Source organism: Notamacropus eugenii, chromosome 2, assembly GCF_028372415.1.
Source record: "Notamacropus eugenii isolate mMacEug1 chromosome 2, mMacEug1.pri_v2, whole genome shotgun sequence".
NCBI classification, from domain to species: Eukaryota; Metazoa; Chordata; class Mammalia; order Diprotodontia; family Macropodidae; genus Notamacropus; species Notamacropus eugenii.
Genome location: NC_092873.1, coordinates 126,936,416 through 126,952,967, shown reverse-complemented (window position 1 = coordinate 126,952,967; position 16,552 = coordinate 126,936,416). Strand labels below are relative to the sequence as shown.

General features: G+C 35.3%; 1 protein-coding gene across 6 annotated transcripts in view; it reads left to right on the top strand.

Annotated features, from left to right (window-relative positions):
- KHDRBS2 (KH RNA binding domain containing, signal transduction associated 2) overlaps positions 1 to 16,552 on the top strand; it is a 926,489-nt gene that overhangs the window by 820,904 nt on the left and 89,033 nt on the right. For all 6 annotated transcript variants that reach the window (XR_011974335.1, XR_011974338.1, XR_011974337.1 and 3 more), the window contains one exon: positions 2,502 to 2,560. Coding sequence is in view for 2 of the 6 variants with exons in the window: in XM_072642542.1 (XP_072498643.1) it covers positions 2,502 to 2,560 (59 nt within the window). In the remaining 4 variants the exon portion in view is untranslated. The remainder of the gene's footprint in view (positions 1 to 2,501; positions 2,561 to 16,552) is intronic.

Here is a 16,552-nt window from a genome sequence, read left to right as displayed (position 1 = left end):
GTGGAGTTACATTCTACATATGAGTTGCAGAAGGAAAAGGGGAACTCCTAGTTCAGGTCTTTACTATGTTTTGGTCATTGGACCATCATAAAAATATAATCACTCACTGACCCCAATTACTAAGGTTCTTCCTCCCTAATAATTTTATATTCACCTATCTGGCATTTATTCTCTTTATATGTGTTTATAGGTTCTTACACACATACATGCTGTTTCTCTGCAGCTTGCTGAATAAAGCTCTAACCCTGGAATCAGGAGGACCTGAGTTCAAACTTGGCCTCAGACGCTTACTAATTTTGTCACCCTGGGCAAGTCACTTAATCCTTTTTGCCTCCATTTTCTCATCTGTAAAATGAGCTGGAGAAGAAAATCACAAACTACTCCAGTGTCTTTGCCCAAAAAATCCCAAATGGGTCACGGAAGGTTGGACACAACTGAATCAACTCAGCAACAACAACATTATTTCCCTTGATATAATATTAAGCTGCTTGAGAGTAGGGAAAGTGTCATTCTTAGTATTTGTACCCCTGGGACCTAGTATAGTGCCTAACACATTTAATAAATATTTGTGGATTGTTAATTGATTACCTGTCCTGCCTCCGATAGTTTTGGTATATGTGCCTAAAGGAGGACGGCTAGCAAGTCCTTTTTAAAGTACTTTCCTTTGCTGTTATTCTCTAATGCTAGATTTTAGATGAAATAAAAACTCTTGAACCTTACATTTAAGGTCATCCCTAATCTGAATTCCATCCACTTTTCCCACCCTATTTCATTCTAATCCCTTTTATGGATTCTGCATCTCAACCAAATTAGACTATTAGCTTCTCTCAAACTCAAGACATTTCCATTCCAATCCCTCTGCATCTATACAATCCATCCCTTATTCCTAGAGTGGATTCCCTTCTCATCTCCACCTCTTACAATCTTTGCTTTCAAAGTTCAAGTCAGATGTCACCTCCTTTCTTAACCTTTCCCTTTCCTTCATTTCTACTCCTTTTCCCTCTCTGATCTAATCGATTTTCATTGTACTATACTCATTTGTGTCCATGTTGTCCTTCCCACCACCCCCAGGAGTTTATGAGCTCTTTGAGGTTAGGGATTATTTCATGTTTATACTTCCAGTGCTTATCAGGGATGCCTTCTGCAGTCGGTGCTTAGTGAATATTTATTGAATTAATAGGAATAGCATTTCCTGTCATAAAAATTAGTCTAATCTTCAGGATTCTCTTCTTCTAGACATTCTACTATTTCTGATATGTGTTATCACTACTTATTTCTTTAGTTTTCCCATTATTTTACAACCCGTCTTCCTTCCCATTTCTTTTTTTTTCTCTTTTACTCTCTTCTAAGAATCCCTAAGACCTAAGTTGTAAGACATTAAAGGGATTGTTTGGTTGTCTGAGAGTGGTAATGGCAATCATGAATGAGATGAATGAGTTTGATTCCAGGCCCTTCTATTTGCCTTTTATTTCTTTACCCTTTGATACTCCCATTCCCAATTCCAGCCTTACTAAAGAATTTCATATTTACCATTGGGCCATTTTTTTTTCTTATTAGGAGCACTTATATATGGAAACCACACCATGCTAAGATGTATATAGAGGAAATAATTTTAATTTATAAAATAAACTTATGCAAAGTTTATATATATATATATATATATATATATATATATATGATATATATATGGGAGTTTTCTTGGAACAATAGTTTTATTAGACCTAGGTAGGAGTAGGGAGCAGACATCTCTCAGAATTCTTATAATATATGGCTCAATACTTAGATGCTTTCATATTTCTCACATAAGGTATTTCAGAGATGGACTCATTAGTAGAACATTATGCGAAGCCAAAAGAGGTTCCCTTTTTTATACCATTATCCCAAAGGGTATGCCATTGGTATAATGCTTCTATAAGAAGTGAAGGAAAAATCTTTTAGAAAGACATTTATGGCAGTCATTGAAATATGGAAGCCTCTGACAAAATTCTGAATGAGAGGAAATCATTTGTATGGTTGAGAAATAGATATCATCTGGAAAATCAAGAGGGAAGTATAAATATTATCTCAGTGTTTGAAGGTAAGAATAAGATGGATGCATATTTCTTAAGGAAACAGTATTAACAATCATGCATGATTGACCACATTGTCACCTCTTAGCTCTTTTTTCTTGGAAATGGACCTTTTATAGCCATCCTCCTGACATACTTTTAAAGAATTGTGCTTGGGTTTTAGGAGAAGTTTGATTTATAAAATTGGAGGATGGAGATAAAGATGTAGGGAGAGATGAAAGGAGGAGTGAAATAGTATGAGAAAATCATGGCACTACTTGTCAATAACCTCTACTTTTATTACAGTTTTTTTTTTCAAGGATAATGTTTCATGCCTAGAATGTACTGAGATATTATCCTATCACACATTTTAACTTTATCTCCTATCTGAGCTGTTCTGGGCTGAAACCTTCTGATCCCAGTTACATTGATTGCTCTCTGAATCTATTGCAGTGTGCCTGAATATTATGACTATGGTCATGGAACAAGCGAAGACGCCTATGACAGCTACGGTAAGACCTCTTCTGTCTTTACAAAAATTGTGAAATCAGAAAAACAATCAGTCACTGACAATGCAAAAATTACCTCTGTCTCTCCTTCCCTTTCATTTTTACAGAAACTCAGACCAAATTGATTTGTGTAATTCCAGGGTGATATTTGACTTATGGAGTCAGAGCTAGAAAATTGGACAGATCAATTTTGATCAAAATTTCAAAGGCAATTAATCACAGTCATAGATCAATTTCAATAGCAACAGAGAGCATTCTGATTAGTGCCTTGTGTATTTCACTAGGCCAATTGTCAGTCTTATTGATTTGCAACTGTGGTGTGTCCTTCTGCTGTCATATACATCAAACTGAGTAATACAGCTTAACCATTCAAAAGGTTTGGTAGGAGGCAGTAATTATAATTATTGGGGTATTTATTTAGAGGACACAATTCTAAACACCTCTACCAGAGCAACACTGCTTTCACAAAAATTATGCTGAACAAAAGTTTTGTCAGACACTGTTACACTGAAAAAGTTTCCAGTGCAGATCCAGCACTGTGTTTTATGTATGTCTGTTGATTGAGGACCAGTACAGCTAAGACTGGAGAAATTCATCACAAAAATTGGCTACCAGGTATTTTTTTTTTTCAGTAAAAGCAAGTAATCTACTAAGGTATGGAGGGTTAGTGATCTCTCTTTATGGGTCCTATAATTAATGATGCCCAACCAGTGAAATAACAAACATTTAAAGGATTCATAGGGATAATGAGGTTTGAGGCGGGCATTCAGGAACCCCCTCCCAGAAACCAAAATACAGGAGAGGGTCATCTGGAATGAATTCACAGACTCAAGCAGTGTTTAAGGTAGCAAAGATTTATTGTAATGCCAATGTAGAGGTCAGAGCTCCTTAGGGAGCTTGCATTCCTTAAGGAACTTGCAACTTAACAGGAGTGATGCTACCATTTATATAGAAAAAGTGGTGAATTATGTGCCAGATGTGCTAATTAGGTGAAAACCTACAATCTTAATCACAGACATCATTTGTGACTGGAAACCGGGCAAGGGGTTTCTCAGGGGTGTATTTTTGGTCTATTATGTCTGTAATAAGATAACTTTGAGAGCTGGCACATATAGTTTGAGCTCTGGATTGAATATGAAAACTTTGGAAATTAATACATGATAATTCTGTGGTTACAAGATAACCTTATTTTGTGCAAGAAAATTTCTTCAGAGATCAGCTTGTTCTTGTGATGGGGAAAGATAGTTTATTTTACTGGGGACTTGCTTATGAATAATTGCAGGGAAAGATAGTTTGTCTTACTGGGACCCACTCGTGAGTTATTGCTAGGCATACTGTCTTTAGGCTGGGGAGAAAATTGTCAGAGATAGTGTTTTGAGGCTAGGGAGAAATGTGTTTTTGGAACTGGAGTCCAAGCACAAGCATTCAAGTACCCCATCAGGAATAGGAACTGGACCTCTAATTGTATTTGTATAGGCAACTCCCAGGTGAAGAAATGCCTTTTATTGATATATGTTGACACCTTTCATGTAACTTACATCTTACAAAGTTGCCTAGAGCACTGAGAGCTAGGTGTTAGAGAAGTTGAACTTGAACCTAGATATTTCTCATTTTGAAGCCAGTTGTCTATCCATCTCATAATGTTCAATTATATAATTTACATATGTTTGTGTGTATTGGATATATGGGTACATATATATATATAAACACACACTGTGGGTCCAAACCTATGAGTTCATTGATCTAAAGAACATAGAGTGTGAAAATTTCACTGAGGAGGCAGATCAACAAATCAACTACAATTTACATACTTTGAGATTTGCAGTTAAAGTGACTTACCTGCAGTCACGTGGCTATGACAAGTAGAAGAAAAATTCAATCCCAGGTCATCTAGTCTTGGGGTAGACCTTGGGATCTACTCTCTAGTGACTACATTGTGTTCAATCTTATTAAATTCAATGCTTTTAATTTTAAAAGAAGAATCATTTAATTAAAATATATAACTTCACCTAAATTGGAAGTACAATTAAAACTAAAAAGTAAAGTTTTAATCTCTTGACAAATATTCCTGAAAATTCCACCTTTCATCATTTTTGCCTTTAAAAAGAAAACAGCATTGCTTTATCAAATATTAGTTCACCCACATCCAATTTCTTCTAATCGTTTTTCCCATTCAAGATCATAGAACACATTCAAATAAGCATGACTACAGATCCTAAAGGACTATATACTTAAATACATTGGGCAATAGAAATATTTTGGGGATAAGTTGATCACTTCTTAAGGTAGCTTTTAAGAGTATGAATGCCATGTTTGTGTGTGTGTGTGTGTGTGTGTGTGTGTGTGTGTATGTCTTATATTCACACATATCCTATATGCCAAAACATGAGTATATAAATTCCAATGTTTATTTTACTTTTTAAAAATCAATTCTGTTCTTTTAATTACATGTACTATATATATTTGTGTGTACCATATGTGAAGAAGGAAAAGAAGAGCTTGATATTTACTTGGAGTTTTCAGACTTCAGATCAGCTAGGACAGGGGAACTGTCTCATTGTTTAAGCAAGGTGAAAAGGAGGAGAAAAATAAGAATATATTTGTGTTCACCAAGCTGACTGTGTTTGTTGCCAACATGTCAGATGGCTGAGCCAAACTCATTTCTAGGAATACGCTACACAGGATTCCCATCCTGGGATACATGTGTGCTCAGGGAGGACAAGAAACTTGTCAGTGAGGTACAAGGAATTTGGTAACCTACGCTATCCTACTGAAATGTTCGAAAAATTCCGAGTTGATTTCTAACTCATGAAGCTACAAAAATTTTGTTGTAATTTTGGGGAACAAAAATTAATGAATCTGTTTCCTTTGTATGTGCACATTTCCATTTCTGTTGAGTAGGAGGTAGAGAAGACTTATTGAAAATCCAAGCAGTATAGCAACTGACTATGATTGGGAACTACTGGGCTAAGAGATGTTGTGGGAGTGTGCTACTTTTCCTTTCTGAGGAAAGTAAGTGATAATACATGAAAGTATAATAAGATAAATTGGGAAGTCCTATCCCCAAAAGTCAGATCTATGGACAAGTATGGTAGAAGGGAGGACCTAGCATCCATTTTTAACTTTGGTATGTATTTACTAAGCATTGAGAATTCTAAAGAAAGTTCTTTCCCCTCAAAACCAATAACAGAAAATAAGTGATGATTTGTCAACTTTATTGTAGTATATAGACTTTATGTTAATGCACCAGATCCTAGATGGTGAGTTACAGTCTATGTTCAAATCCTAGCAAGTCACTTAATCTCAACTATAAAATGAAGATGGTGATAATAGTTTCATTCTGTACTTCCCACTGTTGTTGTGAGGAAAGTCCTTTGCAAACTACATGTGACCTGTCATCCATTATAAACAACATGTGATGTCTCAGTTCAGAGAAAGGATACCATAGATGTGGTATCATTTACAGACAAATTTTTTTTAAAAAAATGACTTTGCAAATTTATCATTACAAAATGTTCATTTGATTATGCTTGCCACAAATTTGTGAAGGAAACAAGACATAACACCTTTATAATATGACAGAGGAGACTGAATTCTTAGAATTATATGCATTGGTTGTTGTCCTTTGTTCTCGAAGAGGACCAAATGACATCACCATGATAAAGTCAAGCTTCAGTGAGTCAGACTATGGCTGATCAGACCAATACAATTGATACAATACAATCTTGAAATGCTCTACCACAGATTGGGCATAGATAGTCTTTGTGAACATTCGGGGTGGATACTTCAAATTTGTGCATCCTACGTTTTCTTTATGCTGTTTCAATTCTGCTTTGCTCATAGAGTACAGAACCGTTTCTGATGTGGGCACACTATGCCAAGCAGTCCTGTGCCAATGTCTCCCGTGTCACACAATCAAATCCAAAGTTCTTGACAGAGACCTTGAAAGTGTCTTTGTATCACTTTTTCTGACCACCATGTGATCACCTGCCCCATGCAAGTTCTCCATAAGATAGTCTTTTTTGGCAAGCATACATTTCACATTTGAACAACATGGCCAGCCCATCAGAGTTGTGCTCTCTGAAGCATACCTCAAATGCTTGACAGTTTAGTTCAAGCAAGGACCTCAGTGTCTAGTACCATATCCTGCCAGATGATCTTCAGAATCTTCCTAAGACAGTTCAAATAGAAGCGATTCAGTTTCCTGCCATGATGCTGTAGACTGCCAGAAGAATTATATGCATAACAATTAATGGAAGAAATGAATTGGATATCAAAGCTTCTGGTGTGGTGGTATGTCATAATGGATAAGATTCTTGCTCTTTACTCCATCGTTTACAGTTTTGAAAACCATAAATGCTGAATTAACATTTCAATGAGGAGACTTTTATAAAAACAGATTATTCTTTCTAAGATATTCCTCTTGGCCTCTCCAACTCTGATTCTGAGAACAAGAAGTGGGGTCAGAGGTGAAAGAGAAACCTTACTCTTAGTTCTTTTTTGAGTCTCATTGGGTTACATAGAATCTGTACTAATTGCCCCCATGAGGAGTAATCATCAAAAAAAAAAAAAATGTCCACCCTATTTTAAAAGTCTTCTCTGCTAATTAGCCCTAGCTTGCACACTGGGCAAATTAGCAAAATAAATGCTTGTTAACTAAGTAAAAAGGGAAATGAGAAAAAGAGACTAGCTGTGTAGACAGAGTAAGTGATATGAGTTGGAATATAAATTGGAAAGGCAGAAAGAACAGAACTTTGGCTGACCTAACCATTATTTCCCCAATTCTTTTCAATCCTCTGTGCCACCTAGCTGCACTATTTCTGTTTTGTTGTTGTTTAGTAATTTCATTTGTGTCCAACTCTTTGTGACCCTACCTCAGGTTTTCTTGGCAAAGATACACCCTTCTCCAGCTTCCTTTATAGATGAGGAAACTGAGGTAAACAAGGTTAAATGACATGCCCCAAATCAGGCAGCTAGCAAGGGTCTGAGGCCAGATTTAAACTCAGGAAGATATGTCTTCCTAACTCCAGGCAGGGTACTTTATCCACTGCGCCACCTAGCTCCCCTAATACCTATATATTAAATAAATCAAAGTTGGGGCATTTTTGGTTGAAAGAGGAACTGATGACTGAGATGATGGACAAAATTGGAAAATCTCAATATAACTTTGAAATTCAGTGAAGTGAATATTCACTGAATATATTGGATATTCCAGGAATTTTCTCCTTCCTCATCTCTTTCTCTTGCTACCCTGCTATCCCTTAAGTCCCTGTTAAAATCTTCTACAAGAAGCCTTTCTCAACTCCTCTTAATACCAATCCTTCTCTCCATTCGTTTTCTCCAATTGTGCTAGATGATTAATTGGACCCCTATTTTATTAGATGCCTATTTTATTGGACCTCTATTTTATTCCAGTCAGTTTGATATGATTCCATAGGGATGGTGATTATAAGTATTGATAATAAGCCTCAGCTGTGAACTACAGATTTAAGTTCACCTGCTTAATGATAGGAAGCTAACCAGAGGACCTCCACCCCTCTTTTTCCTTATTGTGATGACCAAGCTCAACAGGGGGGAAGTGATTCATTTACTTGGAAAGCCCACCCCACCCCCAGCTATTTTTGGTGCCCCTCTGTACCTCATCATCCCTCTGTTGCTCAACATGAGGAGATGACCATGAGCACTTGGCCAACAAGTGACCCTGGTTGTCAGTCACCAGTCTGTCTTTCTACTGGTCCATCTCCCATGTGGTTGTTTTGACATCTGTTTGTCAGCTCAGCCCATGGGTATGCTCATGGATTTGGTCGAACCTCTTGAAAGGTCAAGATAGGTTTGTATGGTCTGCTCATTAGCCCCTTTGTGAAGCAATGGGATTCTCTATTTTGTGTAGACCCTCCTGGAGGGTCAAGGACAAGGTCTATCAACCCATGAGATTCCGTATTGTTAGTTTACTTCACCTGTATTGTCTGAGTATCAAGCATCATAAAACTAAAACACTATAAAACATTATAAAACTAAAAGAAGGAAGCATCTCAGACTATGAGGAAGATGTGAGGTCCACCATTGGCTCAGAGCTGTGCCTCAGTTTCTTTTATCATAGATTAGACAATTTTAAAACCCCACCCAATTATCTTTTCTATATCTTACGTGAACATATTTGTTTGCATGTCTCCTTTGTTAGACTGTGAGCTCTTGAGAGAAGAAACTTTTTCTGTTTGTTTTGGAATTTTCTTTGTTTGTTTTCCCTTTCTTGTAGCCCAGCACTTGGCATAGTGCCTGGCATATAGGAGGTGTTTTAGAATGGTAATTGACTAAGTGAGCAAATGAAAAGCTTTTTTTTTAAATTTGTAATAATTGCTACAAGTTGGGGTTATAAAACAGAAAAAGACTCCTTGCACTTGAGGTTCTTACCATTAAATTATTAAAAGCCCAAAGTATAAACTACTGGTCAAAGTCATTAGTACACAAACGGGCTATAAACACATATTCCTAGAATCACAAAATGTCACAGCTAAAAGGAATTATAAGCTCATTATGAAAAAGTAATGGCTCCTATTTATGTGATGCCTTTGTATTTCCTCAAAACAATACTGACATAGGGAGTTGAATGTTATTTTGTACATGTACAAATTTGTACACAGGTACAGATATTATTTTACCCATCAAGGAGAAGAGAGAATTAAGGCTGAGAAACAGCTTGTATTCAACCTGCATGTAACAAATCTAGGTTCAAAGACTTGTCTTCTCATTCCAAGTGCAACCTTTTTTCCCCTGTACCACTGACTCCCATCATGTCAGGCAAATCATGGTGAGATTTGAGTATAAAGCTTCCTTCTCAATAGGAAGGCTGGCATTTGGATTACAACTCATGTTTTCATAAAACAGTAAGACTCTCTTAATTCAGACTAGCTTAAACTAGGCAGTGCAGTGAATAAAGTGCTAGATTCAAGTTCAGGGAAGACTTCAGTTATGAAGATAATAGCTACCATTTATATAGCTTTAAGTTCTGGAAAATACTTTTTTTTCTATGTCATCTCATTTGATCTCTAGAACTATCCTGTGAAGTAGGTACTATTATTATCCCTATTTTACAGGAAAGAGAACCAAGACTGAGGTTAATTGGTTTAGGTCATATAGTCAATAAGTGTTGGAGATGGGTTTCAGAGTTTTCTGACTCCAAATTCTAATCCTCTATCTATTACACCATCTAGCTGCATCCTGAATGTGAATCCTATTTCAGACAGGTACCAGCCCTTTAGCAGTTGGAAGGTCACTTATTGTTTTACAACTTTTATATCCTCACTGGTCAGATGGGCATTACAGCCCCTACTTCACAGGATTGTTGTGAGGATCAAATGAGATAACAAAGCTAAAGCATTTGGAGTACCTAAAACCCTATATAAATGCTAGTTATTGTTGCTTGAAATTTACAAGATTCAGGCTATGAAAAATTTTTAAACAACTCACCAGTTTATAACAGTCTGATCCTTTGCAAACTTTAACATGTTTCAACTTCTGGGTTAAGCAATTAATTCTTATATTTTAAAGGACTTCAAAAAGAAAAAAAAATTGTATCATTATTATATAATGTCCCATTATTTATTGTAATTTTATTAATTTACTTCTGTTTACCGATTTTTGCCTTAAACAATAACATGCGTCTTCATTAAAAGTCATTTTTTCTAGAAATGTTGTACAATTTGAACTTTTCACTAATTAAAATGGTACTTTTCCTCTCTCATATATTCATCTTAATTGGTGGTTTGTTAGTGATTTGTATGTTGTCTGTTCTGTCCTGTGTTTATAAATGCACCAATACTCAAACAGTTCAAAAGAAGCAGAATGGTAGAATGGAAAGAAGGCTGGACTTGGAGTCAGAAGAATGCGTTTGGATTTCTACTTTTGTCACCTTCTCTGGGACCTTGAACAAGTCTCTTAACCCCTTTAGCCTCAGTTTCCCCATCTAAAAAAATGAGATACTAATAATCACTGCCCTGTCTCTTTCAGAGGGTTGTTACGATGATTGAATCAGGTGAGACAGTTTATAAGAAGGTACTTTGTAATCTGTTGATATGTTGAAGACCAGAAAATGAAAGGTCCTTTTTTTCACACAGTTCTCTTATAAACAGACATGAATATTTAGGAACTAATTATGCAACATGGAATAAGGGAAGGAAGGTATCAAAGTGTTTACCCTCTTTTCACAAGAAACAGAAGGACCTCCTAAGGTTAAATGGAGGCTCTGGCAGGGGAAGGCTTTAATATTCACCAGGAAAATTGGGTCTTAGGATCAAAATGCTCACATAATAAACCTCTAAATTCATTTTTATTTACCATATTCTTTAATAACAAATTGAAAGGGGTTAAAATTCAGTCAGTCAGTATGTCACTTCACCCCTAATCCTCTCATAATGAAAGATAATTGATTATCAGTCAGGAGGCCTCTATCAGGTCAATTTACATCCCTCAATCCAATTTAACAAGCTTCTATTAAGTACCTACTGTGTTCCAGGCATTGAGTTAAATGCAGACAATACAAAGAACAACGAAAGTGTTTCCTACCCTCAGTCAGCTGACATTCCTCTAGATCTTACATTTTTCTGGAGCTAAAGTGATAGTTATTGATTAAATTTAAGGGCAAATCACAGAACCATAGATTTATAGCCACAAAGGATGTTAGAGGACATCAGATTTGATCCTTTCCTTTTACAGATGAGATGACTGAGGCCCATGGTTACACAAGAAGTAAGAATTTGAGGTAGTATTTAAGCAGATGTGCGTTACATCCAAAACTAGTCGTCTTTTCAGAGTATTGGACTGTACCGTGTTTCTCTCTGGCTTCCAGATTCATATTACGCAAGATGTTTTTTCTGAAAAATGTGGCCTGATAAAATATCCTACCAGATTTGTCTTTCTGCTTTACATGAATATTCATTTCTGATTAAATAAAAACTGAATTTATTTTCAAAGAATATGAATGTAAATATATGACTGGAAGTTTTTCTGGAGCTCCATAACAAGTGCCGCACATCTGCTTGAGGCACGGTGATTGATTGGGAAAAATCTGGAAAAGAAAATAATTTATTAAGAGTGAATTTCAAATGAGGCACATAAATTTGCCTGTCATAAGTATGGCCTATAGAAAGTGCCAGATAGCAATTTACCCTAAGATGGGAAGCTAAGAATGGATCATGATTTTAAAGTCTCAGATAAATACATTGTTTATTAAAACAGTTATTGGATGTATGAGTTGAAGAACTAATAATGTCCCCACTCGTTGGTGGGCTTTTAGATGATACCTCTGCAGAACAAGTGAGATAATAGGAATGTTCTGCCTGGAAATGATGAAAGGAAAACAGTAGTTTTAGCTCTTATTCCTAGATATTTGAATGTTTCATTTTGAATCAATTGCAGTACACGATGATTACCTTCCCAATTTGAAAAAAAGAACTTAGCATTAATGAAATCTGTGACCATAGCAGAACAAAATGAAACAGTATGAATAATCATACCAGCTGGGTGGCTGCAAGTTCATAGATTAACGGACCATTTTAAATGGAAAAGAGAAAGATAGGAGAAATTTTGATTTGTAGATGGATGTGGCAGAGTTTCATTTAATAAGGACAAATTTATCCATGATTCCCAGCATAATGTAGGCACAGCTACCATACTTTCTGGGAAATCAGGTAGCATATGCTGAGGTTTTAATAGAAAAGATGATGAAGAGAGGAGGCTAAAAAAGTTATTTTTGTTGGCTCTTATCTTTTCTAATTTGTGGTTGGTTTTTTTTTTTCTCTTTTAAGAAATCATGTATAAGTGACTTAAGGGGACTCAGCTTTTAAATTATTTTTAAATTAAATTTTAAGAAATAAAGAAAGTGATTTAGATTGCCTTTTCATCTTTCCTGTCTCATCTAGTCAGAAATGGCAGCTGGGGGTCAGTAAACTTTTAAGGGAGACAAGACATTTTATAAAATTCTTTGATTATAACTTTGAAAATAGTGGTTTGTTCTCTAGTTCAAGAAGTCAGAAAATAGATATAGCCACTATGCTCATAGTTGTTCCAATGAAAGAAATTATAATCATTCCATGCTTCAAAAGATCGTCTTCATGACTTACTGTGCACATGAAAAGATTATTGTCTCAGCATCAGTCTTCTGATGACAAACTTATCTATGCTTGGCTATGCTGTCCCTTAGACTATCCACAGGACTACCTTTAATTAGGGTCTTTATAGCTTGATAGAAACTCTGAGAACTTGCGCTTATCATTTATCTTCGAGAGTGAGACATTAGGAATTTAGTACAGATTTCGATCTATCTATCTGTCTCTCTGTCTTTCATTCTATAATTCAATCAGTCAACAAGCATTTATTAAATGTTGGCTAAGTGTTGGGCACTGTGTTAAGCAATGAGGACTCAGAAAAAAATAAAACATAAAATAAATGAAATAAAATAAAAAATAAATAAGCTGCCTTCCAGGAGCTTACATTCTATCAGGTAATACAAGAGGTTTTATGCCAGCTTCATCTATATACTTTTATATATATATTTTTTTATTATTTTGCATTATCATATACATAAATTAACACATGTCCTCTGAAGAGGCAACATGGCAGAGTGAATAGAGAGCTGGTCTCTAAATCAGGAAGTTCTGGGTACAAATCTAGTATCTCATACTTTAATAAATAAATAAACATTTGGAAAGTGCTAGGTATCTTTGCTGTGTGATCTTTGGAAAATTTCTTAACTTTCCATGGTTCCAGGCAAATCTAAAACTTTGCATTTGCAGAAAGATTGTTAATCTATTTTGGAAGAGGGAGTCTACTCACTAACAACTTTCAATGAGGAAATGCTCTCTACCATTCTAGATTGGCAAACTTTTTGCAGCACTAGGAGAATATTGTTCTTAGTTAAAAAAAATAATGAATATCTATTTTTATTTTGTGAAACAAATGACATATAACTGACAGATAGCACCTTAGTAATAATTTTATATTGTCTTCAAAAAGCCCTACTGTGTGGCTGAATAACTAAAAGAAAAATGCTCAGAAACTCCTACAAAATTCTTAGTTAGTATTGGTAAATTCAGATGAGTAGTAATTGTTACCTGAGAAAGCAGAAAGAACCTAGACCTGATGACATTAGAGAAAGGAGAAGAAAACATCTCATCAGAAAGTCTTGGAGAGTAAAAGAAAATGTTGATGAATGATGACAAAGGACTAAGGATGGGGATACAAATAAAGCACCTGTAGCAAAAGGAAGACCTGGGTTTGAATCGTTGGAACATCATAATAATGAGAGGCATGTTACTATAACAAAATGATTGAACTGACCTAAGCTCACATTGCCAAAAGCAGGGAGAAACATGGTTGTAGACCCTACAAATGGCAGTATATAAGGTAATCTGCCAGTATCAATGGATGGTTCTTGATAAAAACTTTCATTAGCCTAATTAAAGTGATTCTTTGTTTTTCCAAACAGCTATGGAGTATGCAGACTAGAAAGTTTTATAGGTCTACAAGAAGGGATTACAGACTGGAGGCTAGTGATGGTGGAGTGGGGTCTTTCCCTAGCTACCAGGGGTTCACACTACGCTGTACAACCCAGTAGTGCATTAAGTAATTATGATTAAAACTCCAAGAGACGTTTTGTTTACTTTATATTTCCCCATAAAATCTTGTGTAAATACTGTAGCCCAGTAAGGACTGTATCTTTGGTCAATGTGTCTTCAGGAACAAAAGAGATTTATTCATATCCAAGTCTAGGAGTTCATTGATTATAGTAAATAATATGTATAAGTGAGATAAGTCAACACACAAGTACAGACATTCATTCACTATTTATTCTAAAAGAGAAACCATTGAGTAATAATGTCCATGAACAATGAGGGTTGCATAGAATAAAATTTAAGATTGGGAAAGATTAAGGATATGAAAAGGGCAGGATCAGATAAACTTTCATGGGAGTTTAATACTTATTCGTGGGAGAAAATATGAGATAAAACGAGGGACAGACCTTTTAGTTCACAAGACTATAAAATCTCACATATTGATGAGACCTAGGATATATCTAGACTTGATTCTAACTCTGACAATAATATCAGACTCTGTTTTTGGACAATATAGTGCTCCAAATTTAATCTAGAGAGCTGGCATAGTGGGACAGAGCAATGGACCTGGAATCAAGAAGACAAGCTTAGATCTTGCCTCATATATTTAATAGCTGGGAAAATCAAAATCATTCAAACTCTTTTAGCCTCCTTAGTTATAAAATAGCTTTTTGTCTCCTTAGCTATAAAATAAGGATAATAACAACACCTCACAAAAATGTTGTGAGAATCAGATAAAAAAATATATGTGTAGTGTGCTTTGGAAAGTTGGAAACACTACAGAAATGTTACTAATCTTAAGTAAAGCACATTGGGAATCATAAAGTATTATGTAATTTTATGTATTATTATTATTATCACTTTTTTATCTAATTTAAAACAAAGAAATTTATAGCTTGTCAATCATCAGCTATCTTAATTTATCTACTAATCAGTTTAATTTATCTACTAATTATCTAGTAATATCTAATTTACTTATTGAATGTATTCATGCTGCTTAACTTCTACTTCCCCAGGAAGATCCATATGATTCTTGCCTTTTAGAGCCTAGAAGGTATTTCCACGTATTTTACTAACAGCTAACTTTTCTAATTTCATGGGACAGTACTAGAAGTTCTTTACTTGCTTTTCATAGCCCATTTCTACCATATTATATTTCCCTGCATCTCTATTCCCCACTAAATAAAGTGAGGAATATGGTTACGCAGTAGCTTGCTAAAACAAAGGTCCCATCATATTCATTGTCATCTTGACTTTGTTTGAGTAAAGTACATACACATGTACTCTATTGTTAAGTACTCAAATATCTGTTAATAGAGGAAAAAAAGAACTAGATTGATTTTGACATGGAAACATATTTGAGACATGATTCTGTGGGTACAAAGATTGAGAGTTATGAATGCCCTAGCTAATATCGATCACAGGACAAAAGGTTTCATGGTATGCAACTAAAAGTTCTGACAAGAAGAGGCTCACTTCTTTCTAGATAATCATAAGCTTTAGCGCAAGAAGGGAAGTTTGAGATTAATTAACACTCCCTCTCCACTTTAGAAATAAAGAAACTGAGACTCAGAGAAGCAAAAGAGTTTGTCCAAAAAAGTAGATTGTGTCAAAGCTATGGTTCACAGCAAAATCTTGTGATTCCAAGGGTACTTTAAGACAACTAGCTTCTTTGGTGCTCTCAGAGCACTTGTCTTTGGCTGAAACTGCTACATTACCGAAAAAAATCACTTTAAGATAAAATCATGAATACTCCAAGATATATTGACTTAGCTACACTATCCAAGTGAGGCAGTTTGGGGCTCAAAGATGCCAGATTTCTTTTCAATAATTTGTACACTGTCAAGAAGGTGACTTCTTGGAATGATTTCTTAATAATAATTCACGTAATCATAATTTTCTTTAATAGATACTTCCACCTCCTAGTATGTTGTGATTGTTTTGAATAAGGTCTTACGTACTTTTTCTGTATCTTATATAATTTGTATAGATTTCAAGCATTTGCCTCCTAAATTTTGCCTTCCTAGACGGAGTGATGATGATGGTGATGATATATAGTTTGGTTTTTCTATTCATTCTCAGAAATTTTTAGTCCAAGTTCTATACATATCTAAAAATGACCTTTATGCCCTTTTACCATGTCCCTAAGTTCTCTAATTCTGAATTTCCTCATCAGCACATGAAAATTCTAAAGTCACTTAAAATTATCTGAAAATTAAGTGAAAAAGTTAAACATAAAAACACTTAGATCCATTAGTTAGCAAGAAATTGTTGTATTAGGTCTTGTGGGAGATATAGAAAAGTGTAAAAACAGTTTAATTAGGGCAACAAGACCAACACATGAAAGAGTAACTTACAATGTAGGAAGAGTACATTATCAAGTACT